Source organism: Lolium perenne, chromosome 4 (genome assembly GCF_019359855.2).
Source record: "Lolium perenne isolate Kyuss_39 chromosome 4, Kyuss_2.0, whole genome shotgun sequence".
Classification (NCBI taxonomy): domain Eukaryota; kingdom Viridiplantae; phylum Streptophyta; class Magnoliopsida; order Poales; family Poaceae; genus Lolium; species Lolium perenne.
Window position 1 is genome coordinate 108,936,867 of NC_067247.2, and position 20,055 is coordinate 108,956,921.

The 20,055-nt window shown below is 45.4% G+C and overlaps 1 protein-coding gene across 1 annotated transcript; it reads right to left on the bottom strand.

Moving 5' to 3' along the window:
• Positions 1–17,176: 17,176 nt before the first annotated feature.
• LOC127347073 (RHOMBOID-like protein 12, mitochondrial) lies at positions 17,177–20,055 on the bottom strand. Its single transcript, XM_051373300.1, has 8 exons — positions 19,838–20,055; positions 19,517–19,640; positions 19,320–19,439; positions 18,937–19,047; positions 18,605–18,634; positions 18,280–18,384; positions 18,141–18,182; positions 17,177–17,227 (listed from the first exon to the last, which is right to left on the bottom strand). Exons 1-8 carry the CDS (start codon positions 20,053–20,055, stop codon positions 17,177–17,179), a joined length of 801 nt encoding a protein of 266 aa, XP_051229260.1.

Below are 20,055 nucleotides of genomic sequence, written 5' to 3' on the forward strand. Positions count from 1 at the left end.
AATGACAAGGAGCATATGGCAGAATCTATCACCAAATCAGCTCATCACCGCACAGTGTTACATCCTGATAATTTGATAAAAGGTAGTCCAATGCATGAAGAATGTGCAACATGCAAGTGAAGTCCAAAGTCACATCCACAGTGCTCATAACAACCACAATGAAGCCAACTAATAAGAATTATAATCACGGATCAACTGAATTGCGAATTGTAGTATAGTACAAACATGCAGAAACAACATATAGAAGTATGTATGTACTGTATACAGTCCTCAGTAGGTATAGCGATGAGAAAGGGAGGTGGCAATTTGGCTCATAGGAGCAAATGCTCTCATTATATAAAATAATTAAAAAACAATTTAAAAATATAAAAAAATTCTGATATAAATTTGTTGGTGTACATCTTGACATTCTATGTTAGTGCACAAATTTTCGTGGAGAAACAACATTTTATATGTCGTTTACAAAAAAGACAAAAAAATATCCTGTACGTAGTCGTGTTATAGCATCAAAACTTGTCTTTTTTACAGGAGCCACAATTAATTTTAGTTTTTTTTGAAAACTTGTGTACCAACATAAAATGTCTGGATGTACATGTAAAAATTTAGTTTAGAATTTTTTGATACTTTAAAATATGGATTCACATAATGGGAGCATATGCTCCTATGAGCCAAAGTGCATTTCCCATGAGAAAGGGCCTACTAGAAGGCACACAGGCAGCTGAAGCTAACCATACAGCATCCAGACAAGCACGAGATCGGGATGTACTCCACCCAGAAACAACAATCAGTTTCGACATTACCCAACCACTTACATCCTATAGGAAAGCACAATCCAGCGTGAAAACAAGCATGATCAAAGTGGACCAGAAGCATACTCAAAGCTCGTGTCATACTCCTAAAACATCAGCACCACAAGTCAGGTACTAAAGCAGAACAAAAAATGACAGCACAGTTCCAGTCCCATGTATGAAATTTCAATATATACTTGCAGACAAACTCAAAACACATTAGTACTATTTGTGCAAGAAGAGGAGGTTTGCACATCTCCAACATCCGATAGTTGAGATACAAGCAGGCAAGTACTTCTTGAAACAAAAATCCAATTTTTGCATTAAATGACATCATTTGACACAAGCAGGACAACAAATTCAAACTGCAAAGTTATAGACGAGAAATATACACAAGTTTTAGTATATTCTACTTCTAAAACAGCAGGGTCCTCGAAATAGGCTTTCGCCCCGCTATATTAATATAGCAACCAACCAACCGATACAAGATAGAGATCAACGCTGGGGCAAGCAGCACATCAAAGCCCAAGAGAAACAAAAGAAGAAGAAAAAAGAAAGCAAAGTCGACCAAGTCGGATCGACGAAAACGCTAATGATCCGCCACCGTTGCGCCCTCCGGAGAATTCCCACCACAAACTTAGCCCTCCGAAGCGCCGCATACCAAAGCAACACCTTCAAGAAGGGATGCGACGATGACGACGCTGCTGCCCGGACAAATCCTAGGGTTTCCCCCGGTATGCGGGAGGGGTGTGGGGAGGGAGGAACCCAACGCCCTCCAAGAAGGAATGGTGGCGCCCGCAGACGTCACCGCGTTGGTGTCGGAAATCCGACAGGGATTTCTCCCAACCCCCAAAGAACCACGACCCCGGACGCTCCATCACGCTCCGCCCACCTCACCACCCACCAGCTTGCGCCACCACGGTCTTGGAGTCACTACCGCCGTCTCACCATGGTCAAGCAACGACGACCGACCGAACGAGAAGAGACAACCAGGGCCAGGAGGCGGCTGAACAGCGGCAACGCGGGAGGGCACAACCTCCACCGCCGCCTGCGGTAACCGACCGGACGTGGCTCCAGGAGCAAACCAGGCCCCTACTGGCCCGGCCGAGCCCTGCAGGCTCGTGAAGCTCCCATGGCCACGCTGCAGTCAGCGCGCCGCCGTCCAGAGTCCCCGCAGCACAGGCCGCTCCGTCGCTCGCCGGAGACAAACACAGGGAGCCCGTACCTAGCCCGCCAAGGCCCAGATGGGGCCCAAAGGGCCCAGATCCGGGCCAGGAGCGCGCCGCCGCAAGCTTCCATGTCGCCGCGCCGCCAAGCGGCCGCGCCGCCGCCACCAGGCCACCCAAAGACCGCGCCGCCCGACAGCCGCGCCGCCGCCGGAACGCAGAAGATCTAGGGAGCACCGCCGCCACTCGCCAGCCCGCCTCGGAGAAGGAGCGCGCCGGGTAGAGGAGGGGCCACCGCCGCCGGCACCGCCCGGGCTTTGCCCGGCGGCTCCCGCCGGCGGCGGCGACGGGGGAAGGGCGGAGGGGGAGGGTCGACGGGGACTAGGGTTTGGGCGCCCTGGAGTCGCCCGCGGGGGGAGCGACCCGAGGACGAGAGAGAAAGATCGTGTCCACCCAATGACCACACAGTCACTAGCCAAAATAAAACAGCAGGGTCAAGTCGCACAAAACACTTCAAAGACAGTACTTCAAGTAGGAGGAAGGAACTGCCCATCGGCATAGTTATAGATGGAAAACATACACAAGCTGCTACAAATTAGTTGTTCAGCAGTAAATCTGAAGACAATCCTGCAATACAAATCAGCCCCTCAAATAAGCATCCAGAACGATTAATGGTGGTTTCATACAATCAGTGTCCCAAGATTATTCAAGCACACACATTAGGTAGTCTCTCATGGCAACTTTGCATAGATTCAAAGCAAAGACAGTCAGAGTACAGACTCGATGGAGTGGGAGTCGGTATCTCTACAAAGTCTAGACTTGTGCTTAATCATGCGGAGCCCGTTGCCGTTGCCCTTGTCGCTGCAACTGTCTTTGCCATTGCCAGACAACACTTCCAAACCAGAGAAAACAACAATTGGGCTGCCATCTGCAGCTGATGGTCCATCCATACAAGAGGTGCAGCAGCCTCCCATATCTCGGAAGAAGTTGATGATACAAAACCTACCAGAACCTAAGCTGACAATGTTGGCTGGATTAAGCAGATCCGGGAGCCAGTCCCCCGGCAGATGTGGATCCCCCCAAACATAGCGCTTCTTCGGAGCATGCCCTCCCAGGATAGGGGAGAGGTCAGCAGCGCATGGGAGCTGGTGATTACCAGCAGAGGCGCCAAACCAGAGCTTGAGCTCAGGGACGTATTCAGCCTTGCCGGAGAAGGGCATCAGCCAGTCACCAGCCAGGCTCCACTTCTGGCTGACCGTGTCGAAGCAGTATGTGCCAACGCTGGTCAGAGAGACGCAGATGATGTCGCCCACCAGAGCATAAGATAATACCGAGGTATGCACGTCAAGTTGGTGATGGAAGAAGGGCGGCCGCGGTAGGGCTTCGCACTGCCATGTCTTGTGGGCAGTGAAGTGGTGAACTGGGCAGTCACGCCAGATGAGGGCCTCGAACGGAGTGGCATTACTCGGGTTGAGGCTCGTTTCCATGATGTACAGGCTGCCGCCGTCCTGGTCCTGCTCGCCTTCAGGTCCAGGACTGGGTATTGAGAGGGCGACGGGGAAGACCTTAGGCGCATGGAGGCAGGGCGTGCTGATCGAGCAGCGGGTCTGGATGTCGTACAAGGTGGTGCGCTTCCCGCTGTCGGCGAAGAAGATCTTGGTTCCGGAGAGAGGAAAGGAGTGCAGCCGGTTATACTCACCATCGACCACAGGGCACGTCGACGGGCGGACACTGAAGATTGGTGGCGGCGGCCGAATAGTAGTCTCCAGCTGCTTATTTGAGAGAGCTGCCGCATGTTTCTTCTTCTTTTTGTCAAACCAGGAAGACAGAGCATCTGGCGGCACTCTTTTAAGTCTGCGCAGATCTCGCGCCTTTGCTGCTGCTTCCTTTGCCGGGTAGAAGAAATTGTCGCTGTTGAGGCGGCGCAGCGAATAGATGCCTTGATGGTGGTTCGCCATCACCAAATTCACGTACCGCCCGAGGCTCATGGTTGAAAAATCCGAGCTTTTGCTTCAAAAACCTTCAAAGCCGCAACAGAAAGGAAAGCATTAGAGCAGAAAATCTTCCCCTTTCACAAAAACTTAAAAACAAAATCGTCCTCCAGGTACTACAAGAAATAGTGGTTGTCTACTTGCCTTTGGATCAAGGTCGACAAAGAGGAACTGCGGGGCGGCAAGCCAGCGGAGGGCGACGGGCGGCGGGGAGGAGGAAACAGGAAGGGGGAGGGGGGCCGAAGGACATGCTGTTTTTTTTTCGACAGAGAATGGGCCGAAGGACATGTAGTCCAGTTGATTCTTCACAGTTCACTTGCGGTTGCTTCATAGGCCTAGCAAACTAAATTCGGCTCAGGGTTGGGCCTGGCCTATCCCATCTCCAATCGAAAAAAAAGTCAGAATATAGAGCCAAACTGAATTTCCGCAACAATGTATGAAGAAAGTGTATCTCTATTAGGGATAGTGTATTTCTATTAGGGATATTGTGACCATATGTATCATTTGATATGATTTTATCCATATTTAATTTCTCCCAAATTTTATGGCCATGTTACAGATGATAGATATCTGATAGATATATGTAGTGGAATAAATTCAAGTTGTAAACTTGATTAATATTTGGTATAATCTCAAATTCTGTCTTAAGATGATTGAGAACATTTTTCATGTATTGTATATGACTTTGATGATAAAATCATGAATATATGCAGATGCCCTGTAGAATCCAATTAGGAATTTTATTTATTACTACATGTAAGCAATCATCATTATTTGATTATAATACATTTTAAGAGAAATAGATCAAACTATTGCCACAAACCCGTAGTCCAGAGGTGGACTACGCCCTCTTGGTCATGGTGATGATGATGAAGATGTTGGAGAAGGTGGAGATCCCTCCGGCGGTGATCCCGGTGGAGTTTCCCCCTCCAATCTTCTCAGCAGCCTCCATTTTGGTGTTTCTATCTTTCTACGGTGTTCTCCTCCCGAGAACTCTTCGGGACCATATATATAGTACTTTTAGGGCAAAATACGTCGCTGGGCGAAAGAATCAGGGCAATCAGACGATCAAGGTGTGAACGGAGGTGGGTGGCGCAACTAGAAAGTTGGGCCGCACCACATGGCATCGTTCGCTTCTGGGGCCTCTCCAGGTGTGCTCCAAAAGTCCATTATGTTCCTCCCGGTGAAAAATGATGCTCCAAAAATTTCAGCTCAATTTGACTCTGTATAGGTCTCTGAAAGTGAAAATACGCGAAATAGGGTATTCCTGTTCTGCAGGGTTTTAAACCAAATAAAGGGGATCATTGGTAAATCCTCATAAATCAATGTAAAACATGGTATTATCATCATATATGTTGCACATATGTGGGAATTCAATATGATAAAGGACAAAGTTCATGTATGCATTTTACATGCATCAACATCCACAAGCTTAACCTATGCTCGTCCCGAGCATAAATGTGATAAAACTAACATGAACTTTGAAGTTTATAATATATAGCTTCAAAATCATGCAAAGTATCACAAGGTTCAATCAATAAAGAATAAAAACAAGTAACATAAACTCATAAAGTGATAACTCTTACATTCTACATAGCATGCTTAAACTAAACAGCATTGTAAGTAACATGAATGACAAGTATTATGAATCATAAAGCATGCTTAAGAAGATCCGATGGAATTGTTGGAAGACGTTGTGTCTTCTCTTTTTAGGAATATTTATTTTGACTCTTGCACACAAGAAAGTAAGCACGAAATGCATGTGCTAAACCTCCAACAAAATAAAAAGTATAGAGCATAAAACATGGTTTTGAGCTATGTAATTCATGTCAACAATAATAATTGGGTACCAAATATCTCATGTATAAAGATATCTATGTGTCCTGAGTTTGACCTCTTATGAGTAACTGTTGCCTCACTTTCTTGAATGCTAAGGACTACACCTCTTATTACTCAACTCCGGGTTACCAAGACCTTTCGACATACATGTTTTAACCAATTATCATAACGGGGTACCTTCATGTCACATGTTTCAACTATAAGCCATCCATACCGGGAACAACATGAAAAACTTTCACTCTTCCTATTGGGGATCACTACAAATAATTGGGGCTTCAATGATGGTATGGGGCTGACGTTTGATAAATCCGTTAGCGAATGTATTTTTCTATGACGGTGGCGCATTTTCGCGTCACATGTGATGTTTTGGCCGCTCGGCCCCAAAAAATAGTGACGGGCGAGCTCTAAACGCCAACGATTGTGCAGAAATGAGCGTCGCGGGAGGTCGGCAGCCCGAACTGCGGAGTCGGCAGGGGTTCGTCACAAGAATTGGGCTTCGGGCCGATGCCGGTGGAAACACCCGACTCACACTCTGCACGCTTTTGTTCACGTACTTTTTTGTCTGCCCGCACAACAGTCCAAGGCCTGCAGCACTGGGACCCAAATTTATAAGGGGAGACACCCACTATCTGCACACATATACCTGACCTGCAGCACTCGGGCCCGCAGGTTAGGTACGGACACGACCGTCCTGCGTGGGGCCGCCCGTTCCGATAGCCTCCCAGCATGCAAAGTGGACCATACCTATTAGTACGACCAACATGGACTCCACATGTCAGTTCCCATGTGAAAGATCGAGATGTCGCCTAGAGGGGGGGGTGAATAGGCAATTACAAACTCTTGCGGATTTGTCTTGTAAGAATGCGGAATTAAACTATCGTTTAGTTTACAAGCACAAACCCTAAATATGCTAAGCTCAACTAAGTGTAACAATGGCAACTAGAGCTAAGCAAGATAGGCACAAGATATATGTAGCACAAGTGATAGCAAGATATATGTACTTCAAGCACGATGGCTATCACAAGGAAAGAGAGCTCGGGTATAGAAATAACCGAGGCACGCGGAGACGAGGATGTATTCCCGTGTTCCCTTGCTTTGCAACAAGGTACGTCACGTTTGGAGGAGTGGAGGTCCCACGAAGGATTCCCCGCGCCACGAAGGCTCACCCTATTCTCCGAACCACACCCACGAAGGATAATGGCCCTTTCCTTATGGTTAGCTTTTCCTCCGCTCCGGAGATGGCAAGCTCCACAACCACTTCACAAGCTCCACGAAGGAGAAGCCCGGGCCTCTTCACAATCTTCTTGAAGAGATCACCGGAGCACCAACCGCCAAGCCAACTAGGAGGTTTCCCTCCAAGAGTAACAAGCTCACGGTCTCTCACTCGAACTAATCGTGGTGGAGAGCTCAACACTATGCAATGATGCAAAGCAAGAACACTAGAGGTGTTCAAATCCTTCACTCTCAAATCCCACCCAAACAACAAATGCTAGGATGAGATTGGAGAGGAAGAACAATGGGGAAAGTCAACAAAAGACTCCAAGATCTAGATCCCAAGAGATTCCCTCACTTAGAGAAGAAATGGATTGGTGGAAGTGTAGATCTAGATCTCCTCTCTTAGATCCCTCAAGAATGAGCAAGAATGGTTGGAGGAATCAAAGAGGAGAGCAAGTTCTTCAAATGCAACAATGGAGGAGAGAGAATGGGAAGAACTAACTTGCTCAAGGTGGAAGAAGGGCTATTTATAGTGTCACTAGAAATATGGCCGTTGCTCACTTGACACATCAGCTTTCTCCCGAGAAACCCGGTCAACCGGACCACGCATCGGACAGCTCAGTCATAGGCCGGTCCGACTGCACTGTGGACCGGACCCGCCGGTCCAAACCGGACGACAGACCGGATCATGACCGGACCCTCGAAGTGACGCGCAGTACTCCCTCCGGTTGCGGGCCAGCGCAGAGCTCGGTTGGCGCCGGGGGCGCCCGGTCGGGAGCCCGGTCGGACCGGGCCAGGGACCGGACCCGCCGGTCCAAACCGGGCGGCAGACCGGACCTTGATCGGGGACTTCTTCGTGTCTTCCAGAACGTCGCCCGGTTGCCGTCAGCGCAGGAGCCGGTTGGCGCCGAGCGCCGGCCCAGCGCCTGGCCGACCGGACGGCAAACCGGAAGCTGCCGGCGCACGGGCCGGTCCAACCGGACCTATGACCGGCGGCCTGCTGGAGAACCCCTTTTCTTTAATAACTAATGCTCCCGAACTCCGATTGATATGAAACCAATTTTGTTGGAAAGATAACGACGAATAGAACCCCAACAAAAACATGTTGGAAATATGGAGACTCCTCACAGAACATTTTAGAAGATTTTAGAGAGGGAGTCTCCCACCGTCAAGAAACGGTGAAGACGTCCAAACTCGAAAACGCAAAAGAAGATGCATGCGGATTCCGTTTTCGATGAACTTGGGCTTGTTGTAAAGCTAGCAACAAGCTCAAGAACCTCACACAGATAAACACCAAGAAGCAATAAGGATATGCAAAGTATGCAAAGGATTGAGCTCCCTAAGACGACGTGATCAAGTTACCCAACCGAAAGCCCCTCTTGATAGTGCGGCTATCTATCCTATAATCCGGTCTCCCAACAACCACCTTGAGACCGGTAAAAGGAAAACCTAGAAAGGCCATACCTTTGCCTTGCGCATCCCGCTTGATCTTGATGATAGCTCTTCAAGCTCTTCTCAAACCGGAATGCCTCAACTTGATCATCGTTGCTTCGTGAAGACTCACAAATGCTCCCCCATACATCATGATGGGAAAGCTCCATTGATGCACATCTTCACATGTCCATTATTACCAAATGGACGGCAAGCTTCAAGCATGTGATCCACTTGAGATGCTCAACTTGAACTTGCACGACTCAACCTTGTATCTTCTCATACTCACTTAAGATAGAGCATGGCTAATATTGAGTTCCACATAAGAACTCCATCTTCATTTCTTCTTGTTGATCATATCACATATTTATCTTCAAACCGATGATCATGATGCCAATACACACGATATATCTTTATCTTCATGGCATCCATACTTGAATCCAACACATGGAGTACAAGTAGTACCTATGGAATATTCCTTCATATAAACTCAATGAAAACATTAGTCCATAGGGGTTGTCATTAATTACCAAAACCACACATAGGGGCAATGTACCCTCACACCATGCCATTTTTTGGGGCACGTGCGAGCACAAGTGTCTGCTTACCGTCAATTCTGGACGCATGACCCCGCAGTTCAGAGCTTGGTGGGCCTACATAATATGTTGGGCCTACGTGGGTCCCTGGTGGGCCCGTATGTCAAAGATTGGTAGGGCCGCGTGTGAGAGCTTCATGGGCCTACATACTTTGTCGGTCATACATGGGTACCAGGTGTCATTCCCATCGGGCCCACATAGAGATGTGTCAATTCTCGACGCGTGGCCCCGCATGCCAGAGCTTGGTGGGCCTACATAATATGTCGGGCCTACGTGGGTCCCTGGTGCCATTCCCGTCGGGCCCACAGGTACAAAATGAGCAGGTTTGATGACAACGAAGGCTTATTTCGTAAAACTATTTTGGGTTGTGCTGCCGACGGCCTATTTGTATTGGGTGGGGGGCTACCTCTTGATCTGTTGGGCCAGATTTAGGTGTGGACAAATATGGCAGATTTCTCGAATACTTTATTGACTCTGGGGAACGTCACTCAGTCTAGAACACGGTTCTACTAGACCCAGTTAGCATGCTTTGTCTTCTTTCTCAGTAGTAGGCCTTGGCCGAACGAGTTGTTTACCCGTGCGCCCCAGCTCGTGAAAGCGGCGGGTGATGAGCGCAGATTGCACACCGTTGGGGAACCCCAAGAGGAAGGTATGATGAGCACAGTAGCAAGTTTTTCCTCGGTAAGAAACCAAGGTTTAATCGACCAGTAGGTGAATGGCGTGACTTCTGAAGGTGTTGCTAGCTGACTAGTGGCAGGACGCACTACCAACGTCAACAACAACGTGGAACCTGCACACAACACAATCAAAATACTTCGCCCCAACTTACAGTGAGGTTCTCAATCTCACCGGTTTTGCTGAACACAAAGGATTAAATGTATAGTGTGAAAAGAGATGTTTGTTTGCAGTTAAATTAAAGAGAACAGTAAAAGAGTTGTTTCCGTGGGAGTTGGCAATAACAAGAACATGTATTTCCAGTGTAAACGAAAGGACCGGGGTCCACAGTTCACTAGAGGTATCTCTCCATAAAGATAAATAACATGCTGGGTGGACAAATTACAACTGGGCAATTGACAGAATAAAGATCATACATGAAAAGATGATTACTATGAGATTCGTTTGGGCATTACAACTAATACATAGACCGTAATCCAACTGCGTCTATGACTAATAATCCACCTTCTGATTATCGTCCGAACCCCTTCCAGTATTAAGTTGCAAGCAACAAATTATCGTATTAAGCAATGTGTGCCAAGTAAACAATAGAATTACCCTTGGATAAAATATTATTGTTTTCTCCCTAGTAGCAACAACACATCTACAATGTTAGAAGTTATTGTCACTCTTCCATTAAACTAGAGGCATGAACCTACTATCGAGCATAAATACTCCCTCTTGGAGTCAGAAGCATTTACTTCGCCAGAGCAACTACTAGCAACATAGAGCATGCACAACATTAAAAATAACATATGACAAGTATATAATCGATCTCAACATAGTATTCAATATTCATCACATCCCAACAAACACAACATGTAGCATTACATAAAGATAATCTTGCATGATAGATAGCTCACAAGATCTAAACATGAGGCGCAAATTGGAGAAGACAACCATCTAGCTACTGCTATGGATCCATAGTTTAGGGATGAACTACTCACGCATCACTACTTAGGAGGCGGGCATGACGATGTAGATGCCTCCGGTGATGATCTCCCTCTCTGGCAGGGTGACGGGAAGAGCTTCAGAACCCTCCCGAGCTAGGGTCTGCGATGGCGGCCACGACGAAACTTTTTGTGGATGGAGGCTCGGCTCTTTAGGTTCTTCCCGAGATCGTGAATAAATAGGCGGAAGGGTGGGGTCGGTGGAGGCCAGGGGCACACCACCCCATGGCGCGGCCAGGCCTGGGCCTACGCCATGGCATGGTCTGGCCGCCCTGTGGCCTTTCTTCGTCTCCCCTCTGGACTCTGTCTTCGCTACGGTAAAATATTGACTTGAGTTTTTGTTTCGTTCAATTCCGAGAATATTTCCTGTACAACTTTAATTTTCTGAAATACAAAATAGTAGAAAATAGGAAGCTGGCACTGTGGCATCTTGTTAATAGTTTAGTGCCGGAAAATGTAATAAAGTGCAACGGAAATGTAAGCAAATCATATATAAATTGATGTAAAACAAGCATGGAGCATCAAAAATTATAGATACGTTTGCAACGTATCAGCGGGAGACAGCTCGAAAGAAATAGCTTCAGCGGGAAATCAAACCGGAGACCTTCTAAACATAGTGCTCACGCCTTACAAACAGTATTCGGCGGGATGAGAGTTTGCCAAATTACTTAGTTCACGCTTCACCACATTGTTTAGTTCACGGTGGGAGGCGCCAGGCGCCGAATAGCTAGGGATAGTGAGCTAAGTAGATCCACTGCCAGCAACGCCGCCGTATCACTTTGACACTCTCTGGCACGCGAAAGCGGATATATCGCTGTCGCCCACCATGGCGTGCACCTCTTGACTGTCGCCAGCCTGCCCCCGACAAATCTGTTTTCGTTCTCTGGCAGCCACAATAAGTCCCTACCATATAGTCCCTCGATCCATTATTTATGGAGTAGTATATTACTGTACTCTCTCTATGCCAAAATATCTATAAGATTTTTGAAGTCAAACCGGGTGAACTTTGACCAAATTTATGCCAAGAACTATCAACTTTTAGAGTCTCAAATTAACATTATCGTATCCATTATAAAGTATATTTTAATATGGTCTAGATTATGTATGTAGATATATATAATTTTATCAATAAACTAATTCTGACATGTGAAACGTTCTAACTGTATGAACATTAATTGTTGACTAGATGGATAGAAGATGGGTGATGAATGGTGTACTATTTACACCTGGATACCCGGCTGGTGTGAATAGTTTTGTGGACTTCAGCAGTGCTAGATACAGTCCTACTGAACTCATATACTGCCCCTGTAACTTGTGTTGTAATCAGTATCACAAACTTCAGCGTCTTTTGCGGCAACACTTGTTAATAAACGATATAGCTTCAACCTATAGTCGGTGAATATATCATAAAGAAGATGTTGATGCAGTTATTATTGAAGGTGATGTCGCAGTGCATTCTCCTTTCAATGCGCGATTAGATGAATTACTAGCATGCCAGCATGCTTGGGCAAATGGGTATTGAAATGGAAATGGAAACAACAATGATGAAGATGACAAAATTCTATTCCCAATATCAAGGAAGAAAAGAAGTCATTCTATCAGGAAATGAGGAGAGAGGCTAAACTTAAACTTTATCCTGGATGTTCCTTGTTCACGAGGTTCTCCTTTATGGCTACAATTGTTCAATGGAAGTCAAAACATTTGATCACCAATTCTGCATTTACTAACATCCTTCAGATCTTGTGTGAAGCATTTCCACCTGCTAATGCACTCCCAAGAACATATCGTGAAGCGAAGGCTGTTATCGATAAATTAGGGCTTGGATACATTTCAATACATGTGTGCATAAAAAAATGCTTTCTCTTTAGAAAGGAATATGCTGACTTTGATAATTGCCCCAAGTGCGGCGAGTCAAGATGGAAAATGTTGAAGCAAAGAAGACTCCGCAGAAAGTGTTGAGGCATTTTTCATTGATAACTAGGCTGCAGAGGATTTTTTCTACGAAAAAATCATCAGATGAAGCACGGTGGCACAAGTTATACAGAAAACCTAAGGTAGGAAAACATTTGGCGAAATGAGCAATCCAGCTGACGCCGAGGCTTGGGAAGACTTTGACAAAAGGTGGCCAGACTTTGATGAAGATGCCATGAACATTAGACTTGGCCTTGCTACTGATGGGTTCAATCCCTATAACATGTGGTCTGTCTTTGTTATTCCATACAACTTTGCACCTTGGGGTTGTATGGAGCAGTCAAATTTCATGATATTCTTGCTGATTCCAGGCCCTGAAGGCCCTGAATCATCTGGGAAGGACTTTAATGTCTTTCTAGAGCCTCTTATATAAGAATTACAATTACTTTGGAAAGGTGTGGATACAGCTGATGCTATATCAGAAGCTCAGGATAAAATGTTTTCACTTAAAGCAGCAACTACCCAGCTGTGGGCACTCTTTCAGGACGTACTACAAAAAACTATGCTGCTTTTATTCACAGTGACAAAGATCCTCTTTCAAAACTTCTAAAAGGAAAACTTGGGTATTTTGGGCACTTTCGTTCCCTTCCAAAGAAACATCATATGTGCATAGACAATATGTATCTAAAGGTTCATGAGAATCATGGGAAGCCAGGTAGTTTCACCGCAGATGAGCTGAAAGAATTGTTGGGAAAGGTTAGACCGCTTTCACCGGAGGAATTACAAGTGGCAGCCATGAAAAAGAAGGAACAAGCAGCCATGAAAAGGAAGGAAAGTGCATACATGAAAAAGAAGCAGAACTCAGCCAGCCAGCAAGATAAAAATAAAGAAGCAGACATCAGTAAAAGGAAGCGATCATGCCACTCCTAGCCCTAGGGCAGCGCACCAAAAACCAAGAAAAGTGAGCCCAAACGTGTGCCAATTTGGGGCCAGAGGATGAGTTTGTGGGACTTAGAGTACTAGCCCACCCTGAAGCTAAGACATAATCTTAATGTTATGCACATTGAGAAAAATATTTGTGACATCTTCTTGGAACAATTCTCAAAATGGATGGGAAAATAAGGACACCCTTAATGCTAGGTGTGACATCGGGAACCATAGCTTGAATGTTCTAAAACATCTACAATTGAAAAAGGAGAAAGGGGAAGTCTACTATGAGTGGCCAGAGGCTCCATATGCCCTTTCCCGAGAACTTGCGCGTGCATTCTGTTAATTCCTACGGGAGTTGAGGTTTCAAGATGGATATGCTTCGAACTTTGCAAAATGTGTAAGTTCTGATGGGACCGAGGTACAAGGCCTGAAAACACATGATTGTCACATTCTTTTGCAAACCATCTTAGCTGCTAGATTGAGAGGACAAGTAAGTAAGGATATATATGAGCCAATTGCTCAGTTAGGCAGGTTTTTCAGGGTATTGTGCAGCAAAACTATTAACAAGACCGTGCTGAAAGATCTAGAGGTAGAGATCCCTGAGATCTTGTGCAGGCTGGAGTGCATTCCCCCCATCTTTCTTTGATGTGATGGTGTACCTAGCAGTACATTTACCCGAAGAGGCACGCCAAAGAGGTCTTATGCATTATGGGTGGATGTACCCAGTTGAAAGGCGGCTATACACTTTGAAGCGCAATCTGAGGAACAGGGCACAACCAGAAGGTTCTATTGTTGAGGCATATGTTGTTGATGAATGTCTCACATTTTGCTCGAGATACATGGATGATGTCGACACAGTGTATAACAAGGAACCAAGAAATTCAGCTTTTGAAGATCTTGATGCCTATGATGTTCAAGGTTTTTTGGCACGGAGTTAAATTCATTTCGACATGCGATTATGATTGGGAAGATCCTATAGAAGTTTAAAAAATGGTGTGGTATGTTTTGCACAACAGTGATGAAACAATCGAATATAGACGATATGCTTTCACATATTAGCTTGCCTAATTTTATACATCCATACTTAACTATGTCCGGACAACTGACTTAAAAAAACAATTGATAGAGAAATAAATTAACCCAACAAAAGGTTTGAGACATTGACAAAGCAATGAGAACAGGATATGCGGACTGGTTCGAGAAAGAAGTTAGTTTTCGCTCTTCATTCACGTGTTGCTAGATCTATTTTGATATCAGTTGTCACTGCAGATTTGTCATATATTTCTTTGCTTGTGGTGTTGCAGCTTAAGGAGGAGATGAAAAGAGGAATTAATGTAAATAAGGATCTCTTCGCGTTGGGTTGTTCTCCAAATTTCAGGGTCAAGAGATACACATCGTGCATAGTTAATGGGGTTTGATTTAGCACTACCAGCCGTGATGCAAATAAGAAGACACAAAATAGTGGAATCATGTTACCCGGTGTCGTAAATCACACAAACAACGATCACGATTACTTTGGAACCCTTGAGGACATAATTTATTTGCACTACCATGATAAGGCCAGTTGTTATTTTTAAAGGTGATTAGTTTATGCAAGACAAAGATCGGATCAAAAATGATGGGTACTTCAAGAGCATTACTGTGGAAAGGCTCGCTAAGACGAATGATGATTATATTCTGGTTACTCAGGCTAAAAAGATCTTCTAATAAGGGTTGGAAAATTGTCCAAACATATGACCATCGGCATCTCTACAATGTTAGTGAAAACGAAGGTGCCAGATATGATGCACATGCCTATCAAGAGCAGGAATAACCTGGTCGGCAACAAGGACATGACACATACGCTATAGGAATAGAATAAATCGTACCTACTGCACATTTGTAATCTGTAATACCTAAATAGGAGCAACCCACTAAGTTGATTTCTCTCAACATGTAAGCATGACACATCATCCTAATTGATTCTATTGTCTATCACTTCTTTCCCCTGTCCCCACTAGGCCGTTCACCCACAATTTTACGGAAACAAAACAATTGACCCAACAATTATCGCTAACCATGGAAATGAAGCGACCCTTCCCGACTAGAAGATATTCATGAACAAAAAAATACACCCGTAAAATTGAAAGCCCATTGTTGTTCATCTTCTTCGAAGTATAGCAGGGAAGGGACAATACGGCCTTTTCCTCTCCCAACAATCTGTGCACGATCCATTGAATTCTTTCGTGTGTTAATGATGGAAACGAATCGTCAGCACTTGCCTTTTTATTCTCCTAAGTCCACCAGCCCCACACCTGCCCTTAGTTCTTCCTGCCCTAGGTCACAAGGAGTCGTCATCAGCATGCACTCCAACCAACCTGGCCGCTGAGCTTCCGAAGAATCCTTTTTGTTGCCGCATGGTTCCTTCGCTGGCCGTGGCATCTGCAACCATGTTTGTATCTAATATTTCGCTCTTAGTTGCACATCTGGTTTGTTATTTCTGCCCTTCAGTTTATCCCTATTCAAGATGGGTGTGGCCTCCCTTCAATGCATGGCGCATGGGTGCCGCGAGAAATGCACAAATGTTCCTCCGTCTGTATATGCACCCCTTCCTGCCGTGGAAGTTCGTCTCCTCCTAAACCCAGGGCATATATATTCATTGGCACTTCTCAACCCAAGGACAACGATCTGAAGCCCACCTCGTGCTGGATGTGGGAAGCAGCGCTCCAAGCATCTAGCACTCCTATACTGGTACAGATTTATTGCACATGTCTTGATCATGTAGTACTACAACTACGACCTACTATTTCAGTGGACCTTTGATTAATCGATGTCAAATGTGTTTTTGACGATGTGATGTGGTCTGCTGACAGAACATGGGATTGCCTTTGTTTTAACTAGGTTTGCAAGTTCGACAGAAGAGAAACCACCCGCAAAAAAAGACAGAAGAGAAACCATACTGAAGTAAGTTTCTGGACTCTCCGTTTCCTTGCTTCGCATTGTTCTTTTGTACTGTGTTTCATCATCGTTCAAATTGTGAAGCAATGGCTCTACTTTAGGTAAATGAGTAAACAATGACTGCGTGGACGGACGGGAAAGAGACGGATCAATGTTTAGACTACAGTTTGGATCGTTGTGCATATGTATACCAATTGGGCGCACTGTCTGATTCTGTTTGTGTTTTCATGTATAACCCACTTTTCCAAGATTTGGTTTAGCTTGGAACAACCGAGTCATTTTCCGAAACCAGGACACCAGCGTTGGTGGGTTGGGATGGTCGTTGGTTGGTTTAACCTATCTCTGCAACAAGGGGTGTTGGCGTGTGGAGAGATGACAACTTTGCCATGATCTTCGCCAGGACCCAAGAACTCGCTCATTGCTAATGCATTTGCAAAATACACAGTGCAGCAACAGCACAGCGTGCTCAAAGTACTTTCTAACGGTGCAATTAAATCCTGTTAAAAACATGCACTAAATTCTGACACAGGTGCAATGAGATGCAACCACGCAGGTCTACTTCTTTTACGTTTGAGGAAGGCTCCTGCCAAGCTAGAATCCAAATATTTCTACCAGTCTTTTGGTGATATCTTTGACCTGGTGTTATCTAGACTTTGTTTATGGACTTCTACCTCAGAAACTTGGGCAACGAGTGGCCTGTTCTACGAATCAGACCGACACTATAGTCAAGAGGCCACCAGTGTGGAGGCATGCAGGCCCCTGTATTTACGGCATATCAGTATCACCGTATCAGTAAGCTGCAATATCAGATCCAGCCCTTCAGTTTTGCGCACACAAGCGCCGCGACAAAGGCACCACCTAAATGAGTAGAGCTTGACACATGACCCCGACCCCGACCCTAAAAAAATGAACAGTCATCAGTTAGTTGAATTCTTGACCAGAAAAGCATGAAGAGTTCATGGTTATCAGAACATGAATCAAACTTGGGTGTCAGATCATCAATGAAATTCGATTAATATGCAGATTTCAGACAGAACATGAAGAGTAAAGTTAAAGCAAAAGGTGCAAAAGATACAGTCAGAAACAGGAGAGACTACAGCCAAGAAAAAAGATAAATATTATAGTGGGAGGTTATATAACTTATTCCTTTCATTAGTCAGTAATGCAAATTAATCATATCGATGTGAATTTAGAAGTACTGCCAATCTTCCTAGGTGTGAATATTGGGCCTCCCAATACAGGTCAATGAAAGACCAGCAGTCGTATCATATGGTTAGGAGTCCAATTCACAAATTCCCATGTTCCGAGTAACAACAGATGAAAGTAGCAGTGACGCTGTCCAAACTCATGGCCAATGAACACAAGCAAGAGTGGCACCAATAACATTCACTTTTTACTAGAATTTAATGTTTGGTACCCAGATTTAATACAGATTAAATACATGAAAGACTAAGAAATAGAGATTAGAGTTAAATCATCTTTCACAACGTAGTGCATTCTAGGTTTGTACAGACAAAGCAAGCGGACAAAACATGAAGCACGAGGGATGATGCAGAAAATGAAAGGAATAAGTTATGACCCAAAAAAGATTGAGGCAAAGGTGCATTAATGCACTCATTGTGGCATTTCTCAAAAGGCTAAAATGATATACATTCTGAAAAGATGGGAGTACCTTCTTCATCCTCCACAAATCAGTACCAATCATACGAGCTCCCTGAAATAAGTAAAGTCAAACAAATTCTGTTTTCACTACCTAGCATGCTCATGTCATGTGGAACAGTTTTTTTTAAACAAAAGTAAAAGCCTCTCACCACGAATGCAGCTGGAACAGGAAAGAAGAAGTGCAAGTCCAGTAGTTCCCTTGGATACAGAAATATCACGAGAAGAGTGATTGCATTAACTGCACCACTTGCACCCTGAGTGACATGAAAGGATCATATTTAGTGTGTAACAACTAGCATCTTTTCAACAAAATCACTACCAGTGTCCAGATGATTTATATTAAGAATAAATCACTGCATCACCTCTAATCACCACATTTAATTACATGACAACTATTTTTTCTCGGTATAGTATGACATACAGTTGGCCGGTTGGGCAAATTTCACTGCAGATGTAAGACATGAAATCACTTACAAGCATAGGAGTTTTCCATCCTCCACGGCCCTGCAATAGAAGCATTACATATTAAATTAGGAAGATTATCACAGAACTTGAGAAAAACTCAAAATTGATGCAGGGTTTTATTAGATCCAAGAAGATTAGCTGGCAGCTCGTAGCTAGCAGAGGCAATAAAGTGGCTGATTACCAGCCTTCCCGTGGGGAAGTGCAAGGGGAAAATAAGTACAAACAATCAGAGATAATCATATCATAGGATTTTATTTGAAAATCAGAGGTAATTGAATGTCCTGTCCAGGATTGAGATCCACGTCCCTGATTTATAAACGTCCATGTTGTAAGAATGTTACCTGTTTTCGTGGAGCTAGAAAAGTCATTTCTGCCAAGAAGGCAGCAGATCCAGTAAGTGCTCCTGTTAGGTACATCTTCAGAAGGAAAGCAGGACCAAACATGACAGAAATCTGATGCCAAAAAAAGTGAAAAAAAAATCAACATACAGATCCAAGTTATACCTCTTTCGAGCGGAGAAATATTTGGGAGAAAACGTTAGAATAGTTCTACCAACCAACTATTCCAAAAGACCGATCTGATGGAAAGTGGTGGTATAATAAGGAGTATACTTAACAAAACACATGTCCTATGCGTTTCCTTCTTTTATGTATGGTCAACAGAGCGAGCACCCTTTATGATGAAAATAGATACCATCAACAACAGAAAGGACTGGAGGTCTTACGCTTGAACTGAAGAAGTAGAGGCCGGTCATGTTATTCAAGAGATGGTTAGCATCCCTGTGGCTGAAAGCGCTGGTGAGCAGCGTGTGCAACCGCCCGCTCTTGAAATTGTCCAGCGAAGTCTGCTCATAAGTGAACAGAATCATCAAAAAGTGATCGATGTACACCACTTTCGAAATCCCTTGCTGTAAGCACTAACCACGAAGTGATTCATCATGATCGTCGGATCCGCCAGTCGGCAGAGTGCGTAGACGGCGACATTGGCGCCGACGAGCACCAGCACCACGCCATCGGGGCCTTGAGGGCTTGATCTCCAGTGCACCCTAGGGGAGAGGAGGAGAGAGCAGAACTCGAAAGTGACCAAAACAGGCGAAAGAAAAGAAACTCTTCTTCCCGGACGAGAGTGGAGGGGTAGGAACCGAACCCTCACCAGACCGAGCGAAGCGCGGCTACGCCTTTGAGCAATATCCAGGCCGAAGGGAGCCAGCGACCTAGCTGCCGAGAGAGTTGCTCAACGGACCAAGCGCCCCTCGGGGCGTCCGCCACGACTTCGCCGACGCTCTTCGCCTGCGGGAGCGAGCCGGAGCTGCGCGAGAGGAGGTTGGGGGACGAGGAGGCGGAGGCGGCGACGGCGTCGAGGAGGGAGGGGGAGTGGAGGAAGCGGCAGTGGGGTCTGGGTACGGGGGCTGCACGGCAGAGGGCGAGGACGGGCAGGAGCCGTCTCCGCATGGCCGCCAT